General features: G+C 50.4%; 1 protein-coding gene across 1 annotated transcript in view; it reads right to left on the reverse strand.

Moving 5' to 3' along the window:
• Positions 1–4,193: 4,193 nt before the first annotated feature.
• LOC116957728 (uncharacterized) overlaps positions 4,194–12,167 on the reverse strand; it is a 59,767-nt gene continuing 51,793 nt past the window's right edge. Inside the window, exon 12 of the mRNA XM_032980051.2 lies at positions 4,194–8,930. Coding sequence (XP_032835942.2) covers positions 8,048–8,930 — 883 coding nt within the window. The 3' untranslated portion in view covers positions 4,194–8,047. The remainder of the gene's footprint in view (positions 8,931–12,167) is intronic.

Raw genomic sequence — 12,167 nt, forward strand, 5'->3', positions numbered from 1 at the left:
CATTCTGGCATAGGCTTTACCTGGGACGCAGAGGAGTGTGATCATCACAGATTCACTCGCCGCCTCTGTTCCCCTTTCTTAAAAAGTGGGAACCACGACCCCAGTTTGCCAATCCAGACGTACTGTACCTGCCTTCCATGCAATACTGAAGAAGCACGTTAACCATGACACCAATTGCCTCCAGGCCACAGCTTTCGCAACTGCATCGACAATCAAAGTCCTGAATATTGCCAACTCGGACTCAATTTCCACGACCTACCCTAGAGTGCAGGAGAAGTTTTCCCTGAGGTGGAAGTTGAAATATTTCTCCACTGGTCTTCTGCCAAATGTTCCCAGAAAACCCACACTATTCGTTTGGGCCTTCCACTTCTATCTGGTCGGTATCCCAAGCTTCAGATCCAACTTACCACCTAGTAGTGATCAGTTGACAGCTCTACCCCTCTCTTCACCCGAGTGTTCAGAACATATGGCCTTAGGTCTGATGATACAACTATAAAGTCAATCCTTGACCTTTGGCCCAATGTGCTCTGGTATCAAGTACACGTATGAGCATCCTTGTGTTCAAACATGGTGTTTTTATTGACATTCCATGACTAGCGCAGAATTCCAATAACATCTCACCATTTGGGTTAAGATCAGGAGGGCCATTCCTCCCAATCATTCCTCTCCAGGTATATCCGTTGTTTCCCACGTGAACATTGAAGTTGCCCAGTATGGAGTCGGTAGGTGGCACTCTATCGAGCACTGCACCCACCATTTCCAAGAAGGCCGAATACTCTGAACTGCTGTTTGGTGCATAAACACAAACAACAGTCAGAGTTTTCCTTTCTGAGATCCGAAGAATCATAGAGGCGACCCTCTCATTCACTGGGACAAATCCCAACTGAACAGTACCATCCGGAGGCTTGTGAGTATCCCCACACCCGCCCAAAGCATCTCACCTGGGGTTACTCTGGAATAGGAGAGACCACCGCTGATCGAGAAGTTTGGTTCCAATGCCAGTGCTGTGTGTGGAGGTTAGACCGACTACATCTAGTCGGTACCTTTTTACCTCCTCTACCGGCTCTGGCTCCTCCCCCAGTGACGTGAAATTCTATGTCCCAACAGTGAGTGTCCATTGTCAAGGTCCAATCCGTCTGAGATCATCCCTCCCCATGCCATACTGACATCGCCCCCGTCCCTCACCATTCGTACTGTGGATGGTGGGCCCACAGGATGCGGATTGAGTTAGTGTCCATCTTTTTGCCACCATTAAAGCAGGTTTAATAGTCTGCATTGGTGCCTTCCACCATTGAGCGAATTGCATCGCAGAGAAAATGGATTCAAATTCCTCTATCTCCCTTATTAATAAAAAAGAGCAACCCTCACAATTGGCAAGTCCAATCACTTCCATATCCTCCAGTACCACATCAGCTCCATCTCTTCTGCAGCCCATGCTACTCACATACTCACTCACCCACACACTCACCAATCAGCCCATATCTTCTCTAGCCCATGTCATGCCCGTTTAGCTATCAAACATAAGCTGCTTGGGCATGCGGTGGCTGGGGATGCAGGCTGCTGTGTCCCAGCCAACGCAGCCTCCTCGCCTGATGGAGTAGCTCACTGATGACGGGGACTGTGTTCATATTTTTCACACTCACTGCACCATAGACTCAACACTGCCCATAGACTCAACACTGCACCATAAACTCAACACCCCACCATAAACTCAAAACTGCTCATAGACTCAACACTGCCCACATACTCACTGCACCATAGACTCAATACTGCTACCCATGGATTCAACACTGCACCATAAACTCAACACTGCCCATAGACTCAACACTGCCCATAGACTCAACACTGCCCACATACTCACTGCACCACAGACTCAATACTGCTACCCATGGATTCAACACTGCACCATAAACTCAACACTGCCCATAGACTCAACACTGCCCATAGACTCAACACTGCCCACATACTCACTGCACCATAGACTCAATACTGCTACCCATGGATTCAACACTGCACCATAAACTCAACACTGCCCATAGACTCAACACTGCCCATAGACTCAACACTGCACCATTAACTCAAAACTGCTCATTAAAAAATAAAATAAAAAAATAATTTATCACGACGCAGTGGAACTGCTGAAACAGGAAGAACACAGCGAGAGAGCTGTTACAACAGCTCTCTCGCTGTTCCACTGCTGGATTATTTTTCTGCCTGAGGACGACCGTTTGTGTAGCGATCGAAACGTCGTGATATATAATTTTTCTACCTACGTGGCTTTACAGAAAGAACCAAAGAGTATGGATTCCTGCAGTCACGAAAGCTTCAAATCAAGACTGCTCATAGACTCCACACTGCCCATAGACTCAACACTGCCCATAGACTCAACACTGCCCATAGACTCAACACTGCGCCATAAACTTAACACTGCACGATAGACTCAACACTGCTACCCATGGATTCAACACTGCACCATAGACTCAACACTGCACCATACACTCAACACTGCCCATATATATTATTGGGTCTTTCAGTAAAGTCACGTAGATAGGTTCAAACAAAATAACAAAAACGACGTTTCGATCGCAACACAAGCAAACCTCATCTCCTGATCTCCTGATGACAATTGCTTGTGTTGCAATCGAAACGTAGTAGTTTTTTTGTTATTTTATTATTTTCTTTGAACCTATCTATGTAACTTTACCGAAAACCCAAGAATATGAATTCCTGCAGTCACGAAAGCTTTAAGTCAAGACTGGCCATAGACTCAACACTTCCACCCAAAGACTCAACACTGCCCCACAGAGTCAACACTGCACCATAGACTCTACACTGCCCATTGACTTAACACTGTCCATAGACTCACACCTTTGCCCTCCCCCACCACATTAGTATCCGGGCAGGACCCTTCCTCACCTTATCTTAACGGAATTCATACAGCACCATAACCAAAGCACTTTCACGGAGAATTAAGAATGGTACAACACGCGTGTGTGTGTGTGAATTTTAGTGACACCCGACACATAGTAGTAGGACTTTATTTCTTCAGGCACGAGCTCTCTCCCGTTTCTCCCTTCACTTATATATCCCTCAAGCTCCTTTCTAGACGATTCCTCGACCTTCCACTTTCCGACCAGCCAATCACCTTTCCACTTCCTTAACCAATCCAAACTGACCTCCCTGTCAAACATCCCTCCGTTTCTCCCGCTTTTTCCATTTTGTATTTCTGCATTCATTGCCTTCAATTTCTCCTGCCTCTAAACAATCGCCTTCCAGGCCTATTAAGTTACCAATCGTCGAGGGCTTGTTTTGCACTTCCAGACTGTCCATGTCGCACCTTGTCTGCCACATCAGGTAGGTATCGTCGGTTGTGGTACAATCTCGACAAATGTAATGGTGGAAATGAGGTGAAAAACATCGACTAGAGGAAGCAATCAATGGTGGCGGCGAGTGAATCTGTGATGATGCGTGAATTTGGTGAAAGTGAAATTGATTACGGTAAATGATGATGACGATCGAATGAATGGGGTGAATGAGTGATAGCCATTGTAATGAGAATAGGAAGAGGTGAACAGTAACATGGGTGGTTATGAGGGGGAGATTAATGGGTGGGGGTGAACCTAAAAGGGAACAATACGTGCGTTTTTGAGTAAGGAGCGGAAACATCTGAGTGGCCGGAGGTGACTGCTTTAATGTGTGGAGGGGGATTTAGTTTCCAGTGAAGAGAAGACGATGGAAAGCATTTATTAAATACAAGGAGAAAAGGAGCAAAAGATGCATCGTGGGATGAAAAATTTAAGCTGTATGTGGATGAAGAACGGAGCTGTGGATGGAGGGAGCTGTGGATGAAGGAGGGAGCTGTGAATGAAGGGATCTGTGGGTCAAGGAGTGAGCTGTGGATGAAAGAGGGAAATGTGGATGAAGAATGGAGCTGTTGATGAAGGGAACTGGGGAAGGAGGGAACTTTGGACGAAGGAGGGAGCTGTGAATTAAAGGAGGGACCTGCGGATGAAGAAGGGAGCTAGGGATGAAGGGAACTGTGGATGAAAGAGGGAGCTGTATATGAAGAAGGCAGCCGTGGACGAAGAAGGGAGCTGTGGATGAAGAATAGAGCTGTGGATGAATGGGGGAGCTGAAGGATTTGTCGAGTTTTTGCTGGGGGGGGGGGGGGGGGAAACCAGGCCGAACCACGGTGGCGTTCCCCACGCGTCTTTATTTCATGGTCATCATCATCAGCTCCTGCATTGAATAACTGAAGGGCACGCAGAGACTCGGATCGTCGAGTCACTCCATTGAAGACCGCGATCGCTCCATTTGGAAAGGGGAGGGCGATGGTTTAGGGGACGAGGAGGGAGAGGGGGTAAGAGGGAAAGCGATGGGTTACGATCCAGGGTCCAGAGGAGCTGGCCGTTGTGTTCCGGCATTGCGAGTTCGATGTTTAGCTGGTGGTCAATCATAAACAAGACAGCGGATTTGGAGAGTGCACAGGGACAACAGAGCGGACTAATTGCACAGGGACAGCTGCTGCTGGGGGTGTCCCTAGGCTGTAGGACCACACGGCAACAATCATGGCCTTACTACCGGCAGTAGATGAACAAACAGGGATCTCTGCCACTGGGGTTACCCTCGGCTATAGGACCAACTATTAGCAATCGTCGCTCTCCTACTTCCAGCAGACTAATGCGCAGGGACAGCTGCCACTGGGGGTGCCCCTGAGCTATAGGACCACACAGCAACATCACCCACCTACTGGCAGTAGACTAATGCACAGGGGCAGCTGCCCCTCAGGGTGTCCACTAGGCGAAAAAAAGTGCTATGTATGTACACATGTGAAAAACTTGAGCTTTTAGGAATCAGTTTGATCTACGCGTCCACACTGTAGCCTCCCGCTAGAGACCCAAAGACTCATCGCACAGAGACCCATGGTAGTCATCATACAGAGACCCACAGGCTAAACCTAGACATCCAAAGACTAAATGCAGAGACCCGTAGACCCACGCAGAAACCCATATACTCACACACTCTATGGGTGTCTATATACGTCATTGGTGATTGTGCTTAGAATATTAGTTTAATACGCTCAGTGTGATTAGTCTCTGGGTCTCTGTGTAGTGTGGTGAGTCTGTGGGTCTTTGTGGAGTGAGTCTGTGGGTATCTGTGTGATGATTCTGTGGGTCTCTGCGTGGTGAGTTTATGCGTCTCTGTGTGGTGAGTCTGTGGATCTCTGTGTGGTGAGTCTGTGGGTCTCCATGTGATTAATCTCCGTGTGGTTAGTCTGTGGGATTTTGTTTGGTGAGTCTGTGGGTCTCTGTGGAGTATGTGAGTATCTCTGTGGTGATTCTATGGGTCTCTGTGTCGTGATTCTGTGGGTCGCTGATCCAGTTGCCTTCAACCAATGGCACAGGTTGCATGCAACTTTGTTCGATCCTCTTTTACAAAGTGCACCCATGTAGAAGTCTACATGCACGTTTACAGAGTACACCCATGTACAAGTATAAGTGCACTTGTACAGAGTGCACCTATATAGAAATCTACACGTGCATATACAGTGCACCCATGTAATATAAGCATAAATACACATTTACAGAGTGCACCCATGTAAAAGTCTACATGCAAATTTGCAGAGTGCACCCATGTACCACGTACAAGTATACGTGCACGTTTATACAGTGCATCCATGTAGACGTCTTCATGCACGTTTACAGAGTGCACCCATGTACTAGTATACGCACACATTTCCAAAGTACACCCGTAAAAATCCGCCTACTTGGTCACGTGGTTTGCGCGAGCAAGCGACCTGAATTTTTTTGTTCATTCTCCCCCCCCGCCCCCCCCCCCGAAGACCATAAAACCAATTAACTAATTATCTGAGCTCCCCCGGGGAGATTTGTTCAATTCCCGCAGTAAAATTGGGGCCACCAGCCCCGCCCATTCAACGGCTAGCCCTTGCTCAGTCAATCGCTAAGCCCGCCAACTCGACCACTAGCCCCGCCCACTCAGCCACCAGCCCTGCCCACTGGACCACTAGCCCCCCCCCCACGAATTGATTAGCCCCACCCACTAACTGGGTAGCTTTGTGACGTTACTCACCCATTCACCCAAACCACTCCTCAATCCCTCCCCTCGTACCATTGCCCCCCCCCGTCCCCCCGGTAGGATGCTCAGCTAGGCTCTATCTACTGCTACACGGGCAGAATTCACCCCTCCAATCGCGAGAATAAATATCCGAGCACACTCGTACGGACGTACGTGTGTATATATATCAACCACAACAATGAAGCTGGCGATCAGAAGCAATCGATAAATAGGTCAATAAATAGGTCGATAGGTCAGCGATGCAAAAACGTTGACAACAAAAACCGGGTGGAGTTTGCAGGTCTCTGTCCAATCACTGTCCACCTCACACACACACAGATTAGTTGTTATTCACATGCGTGTAAACTCACACACACAGACACACGTATTCGCACACACGTGTTCATATGAAAAAAAAGATACCATGTAGCCTTTAAAAGGCTTGTCGGGGAAAGTGCCCCTATGATGGTGTGACCAGAAACCACGCCCCAGCCGCCTTTGTCTCTCCCCCACAGTGCTGATGTTTTTTTATGGCTGAGCCGACCTAGGGGAGGCCCAGGGGATCCAAACTTCAGATATTCGCTGTCCCTTGATGATGTCGGGCCATGAGTGGGAATCGAACTTGGGCGTTTGCCCGGGGTTCGCGTAACGCAGCGCGCCAATCGCTGCGCCACCACTCCCCACGCACATAAATGCACACACACTCAGTCAACATGAATAGGACAACAAAGTCAAAGATCCCCCCGTGAAGCCTGTAACAGACAGTTGGGGGCAAGTGCTGTTTACGAGCAGCACCCATGAAGGCCGGCAGAGCACGTGAAGAGGGTGGGTGGCCAACACCACGCCCGGCTGCTTTTGTCTCCCCCCGTGGCGATGTTTACTTCCACACCACCGCACCAGGTTACTCATTTGAGGCTGAGTCAACCTGGGGCCGGTTGTTCAGATAATCGTCACTACTGGTGTTGGTGGTGGCCATGAGCGGGAATGGAACTCGAACTCGGGTGTCGTAGTGGCGCAGCAGTGCGCTAACTGCTGCGCCACCGCTCCCCACACATTAAATAGACACACGCACAAACGGAAACGCAACACGAATTATAAATAAACCAGAGCTGTGCATAACCAACACACACTTTGTGCAACAAAATCAGGCCAACCCTTTTTCAAGGTAACCTGACACAATAAATAAGTAAATATACCATACATAAATAACAATAAATATTGATACGGTTCAGTGCCTTGAGTTCGAGACTTGGTGTCAGGATCAGTGACTTGAAGCCAGGCCTTAACATCATTGACTTGTGACCTCAATGTCTAGGATTTGAGACCTCAATGTCTAGGATTTGAGACCAGGAAACCTCAGGATCAGTTAATTGAATCCAGGCCTCAACATCATTGACTTGCGACCTCAATGCCTAGGATTTAAGACCAGGAAACCTGAGGATCAGTGACTTGAAGCCAGGCCTCAACATCATTGACTCAAGACCTCAATGTCTAGGATTTGAGACCAGAAAACCTCAGGGTCAGTGACTTGAATTCAGGCCTCAACATAATTGACTTTGAGACCTCAATGTCCAGCATTTGAGACCAGGAAACCTCAGGATCAGTGACTTGAAGCCAGGCCTCACATCATTGACTAGGGAACTTAATGTCTAGGATTTGAGACCAGGACCGGTCTCACTTGGGTGAGGTGTCCTGGCTACTAAGTGAAGATTACCCCCCGTCAACCACCCCACCCCCTCCCACCGTGTAACGACGCTTCCACTGTAACAGACCACCCACTCACTCGTTCGGTACCGCCTCCTCACGATCCCCCCCCACAACAGCTTCTAGGGGAGTGGCCAATGTACAGCAGCCTCCTTCCCTCCATCTGTCCCCCCCACTCACCACCTTCTGGGGGAGCAGCCAATCCATAGCAGCCTTCTCCCTTCCATGTCGCCTCCCACACCACCCGGCCATCGTGAACCTCCCTTCCTCAACGGTGCAACCGCTCGTTTCCAGGCCGGGGCTGAGCCTCGCCGGCAGTGGCACTGCCCTCCGACTCCCAGCTCCAGCTCCGGCTGCTCCTTCTGGCTCCGGCCCGGGTCTTTCCTCTGCCACCACCGCCACCACTGCCACCGACACCGCCGGCCAGGCTTCCGCTCCTACTGCGCGTTCCGGTCGCTCCAGACCGGGACCCTCGCCTGCTGCTACGGCTCCGGCTCCGACTTAGGCCAGGGCTCGCGCTGGGGCTCGATCCAGCCCGGTTTTTACGTCCTCGACCTGCCCCTGACCCAGGGCGCCGTTTTGATTTGGCTGCTCCGGGTCGGCGCTTCCTGGCTCCAGCCCGGGTTTTCCCAACCCCTCCGTCGCTCCCACCGCTCCGGCTCCTCGGCCGGCTCCAGCTGCGGCCACCTATGCCACTCCCGCTGCTGTTGTAGGACTCCCGGCTGCTGGTCCGGATCCGGCTCCGGCTCCGGTCGCGGCTCCGGCTCCACGACTTAGTAGTTCCGCTCCACTCGCTTCTCGACGTCAGGCTGCTCCTCCTCCTCCTGCTGCTGATACTGCTGCCCCTGCTACTGCCCCTGCTGCTCCCCCTGCTACTGCTACCGCTGCTTCCACCCCTACTGCTGCTATGCTCTCCCCGGTGGTGGTGGCGGCGCTGCCGGGCTTTGCGGCGGGTGTTCCGTGCCGGGGTTTGGCTGCTACTGCCGCTGCGGTTGCCACGGCTGCCGCTGCTGCTGCTCCTGCTGCGGTTGCCGTGCCGACCACTCCTCCGTGACGAGGTTGAGGAAGAGGGAGATGAGGAGGACGATGAGGAGGATGAGGAGGTGCTGGGAGGACTTGGGCGGTAGTAGGGGACCGGTCGCTTGCGGGCACTGGTTCAAGCGGGAAAGAACAGAGAAGGGGTGAGTGATTGTGAGTGTGTGTGAGTGTGTGAATGAGTGGGTAGGTAAGTGTGTGGGGGTGTGAGGGAGTTGGTGGGTGAATGGGGGGTGAGTGTTCTCCTCAGTGGTGCCGGATGGTAACACTAGTGAGCAATGCCTGGGGTGAGGGAAAGGCCAATTCCAATTGGCTATACCCCTCATGGCACTCATAGCCACCACAGTGGCCATTGGGAGCTCTGGACAGGTGCAAGGGGCTGCTAACCCTTCCACTTATCAATTTAACCACCGTGAAGACACGTGCAAAAAAATCAAACTAAGTTTGTGCTGGAGGCCCCAGGGGGACAGGCGTCTTTGACGTCTCCTGGACACACCTCATTTGGCGGAGCCAGGAGACTGGACCCAGCACCCTTGGGGTACCTCCACAAACGGCAAAAAGCCACTGGGGAGTGGCCACGTGGAATGTTCGAACCCTCACTGCGGAGGTGAGGCTGCCACTCCTCTATTGGCAGCTGGACCGATAGCACCTGGATCTCTGCGGCATTCAGGGGATCTGGTGGACTGGATCTGGCTCCAATCACCATGAGGGGTGGACAGTCTTCGACTCTGAGCTGGAGACTGCTAAGAAACAGGGAGTGGCTATCCTTCTGAACAAAATAATGAAGTGGATGTGGGAGTCTGGTGATGAGGTATAGGAAGCTGTAAGCCCGAGGCTACTGTGGGTTTGCCTCCTCATCAACCGGAGGTGACGAGTCGTAGTGGTGGTTACTTATGGCACCACGCAAAATGAACATCAGTGGAGTGCAGCAGGCAAAGCTTATGAGTCAGACGCTAGCTAAAGCGCCCCCTCTTGATAGAATAATCCTGTTGGGTGACTTTAATGCCAGAGTGGGTCATGATGCTGGCATTTGGAGTCGAGTGAGTTGAAGGCAGATCAGCTCATAAAAACCGTAGGATGCTGCTAGACTTGCATGGGCTTGTAATTACCAACACGCTGTTCTGGAATCGGTGCATCCACACAACATCATGGATGCATGCGGGGTTCAAGCAAGAACATCTGTTGGACTATATAGTGACAGAACATTGGATGATGACTCATGTCATTGACACCAGGACCTACCGTAGAGCGGATCTTCCCACTGACCATCGGTTTGTCATCTGTAAGATGTGTCTGCCATTCTTCCACTCCAGTGGTGGGTGTCCATCTATGACCCCATTCAAGCCCACAGTGGCTTGGTCTCAGCCAGCTGATCAAAGTTGCAAGTGAGAATTTAATCATTGCTTGCAGCTGGGGTGGGCATCGTCCCCCACTGCTCCTGATACTGAGGGGAAATGGGTGAGGTTTGCAGCTGCATTGGCTACTTTGCATGTGCTGTCTAAACCTACCCAGTTAAAACCTTGGCTGACAGAAAAGGTATTCTAGGAAGCTGACAAAAACTGACAGACCCACTCCCACCGTCTATAGCATCTCACGTCATAAAATGAGGAGGCTTACCGCAGCCTTTGCTCGGAGGTTTGGAAAGCTGTGCGGTGCTGCAAGGATAAGTGGTGGTCACAATTTGCTGAGGATATGGAGTCTGCCTCAGTAGCCCGTGATCACAAATAACTCTTATATACCATTAAAAAGTAACTTGCAGTGTAACACCTATCACAATTCTACGGGGAAAGAAAGGTGATCTGATCAGCGACCCCCAGGAACCGGGTTTGCAGATTTGCTGAACAATCCTGTGAGGCCTTGGGGGAAGGGAAATCCCTCAGCACAGAAAAAATCATGGGGCAAAGTGGGGATGACCCTTTTGCAGCGGCCATGCCTCAAATATTGGTAGAAGTAGTCACTTCATGTGAGTGGCTGGCTGAAGTGCCATTTGGTGTGGAAGTACAGAAGGCAATCCAGAGTCTGACACCAGGAAAAACTCCAGACAGAGATGATCTCCCAAGCAAACTGCTGAGAAAGGATGTTTTTTTGTGTGCAGGCTGCCCTATATGACATGATAATAACAGTGTGGACCACTGAACGAATTCTGCAATTGAAAGGATGCCCTGAGGGCATCTCTCTTCTCAGTGTGACAGGGAAAGATCCTAGGCAAGCATTATTCAGTTATCGCTTTCCAAGCAAGCTGAGGAGAAGCTTGCTTAGCCCCAATGTGGTTTCAGGCCAGGGCGGTCCTGTACATATGCCATATTTTTTGTCAGTCTGCTACAGCAGAGATATAGGGAATTCCAATATGACCTACATCTCTGCTTTATTGACCTGGTCAAGGCCTATGATACCATCAATAGGCATAGGCTCTGGGTACGTTTTTCGTGCTTTTGGAGTCCCTGACTCTCTGCTAAGAATCATTAAGGACCTTCATGAAGGTGAAGAAGCCCGGGTAAATTACGTGGCCAGGAGTCAGAGCCATTCCCTGTTCACCTTGGGGTGCAACAGGGATGTCCTCTGGTGCCTACATTATTTAACATATTTTTCAACCACGTAGTTCGAGAAGCTTTGCATGGCTGTAATGGAGGAATCTCCATCTGGTACAGGCACAATGGGAGGATGATCAATACCCAGGTGCGGTCGAGGGGATGGCTCTCTATTGGTCAACCGTGTTATGTATGTTGATGATCTGGTGATTGCTGTTCACTCAAAGAAGGAGTTGGAGGCACTGCTAAGAGGTGGGCCTTACCATCAGCCCCTCCAAAACTATGCTTGCGAAATGTAGACCACCCGAATGGAACATCTTCGCAGATTAGAATAATTTAGGCTGGCCTGTCTGCGATCTATCCTGGGTTTAACCTGGCTGGATTGTGTGAGGAGCTCACAAATATTTGAAAGATCTGGACACAGTACCATCAGCGAGCTCCTCTGGCATGGAAGGCTGCGTTGGCTGGGTCACATAGCCTGCATACCCAGCCACCACATGCTAAAACAGATTTTGTCCACCCTGATAGAGGGGGCTAGGGCATGGCGCGAGCTAGAGAAGAGATGGAGTGATGTGGCAAGAGAGGATATGGAGCTGAGTGGACTTGCCAATAACTGGTACCAGCAGTGTCAAGATCGGCCTCTGTAGAGGAGGCTCGTGAAGGATGCTATTGGGTAGTTGTAGGCAGTCACCCTTCAGCAATAACGGAGGGCAGAGGAGCAATGCTCACAACAATGATCGGGCAGCTAAAAAACAGCAAGTTGGTATAATAAAGGGTACATCTAGTGCATCTGCCAGTCATCTCAGGTAGCCAACCATGGTACCT

The sequence above is a fragment of the Petromyzon marinus genome (assembly GCF_048934315.1).
Source record: "Petromyzon marinus isolate PM22_M1 ecotype Great Lakes invasive population chromosome 84 unlocalized genomic scaffold, UKy_Petmar_22M1.pri1.0 chr84_unloc.3, whole genome shotgun sequence".
Classification (NCBI taxonomy): domain Eukaryota; kingdom Metazoa; phylum Chordata; class Hyperoartia; order Petromyzontiformes; family Petromyzontidae; genus Petromyzon; species Petromyzon marinus.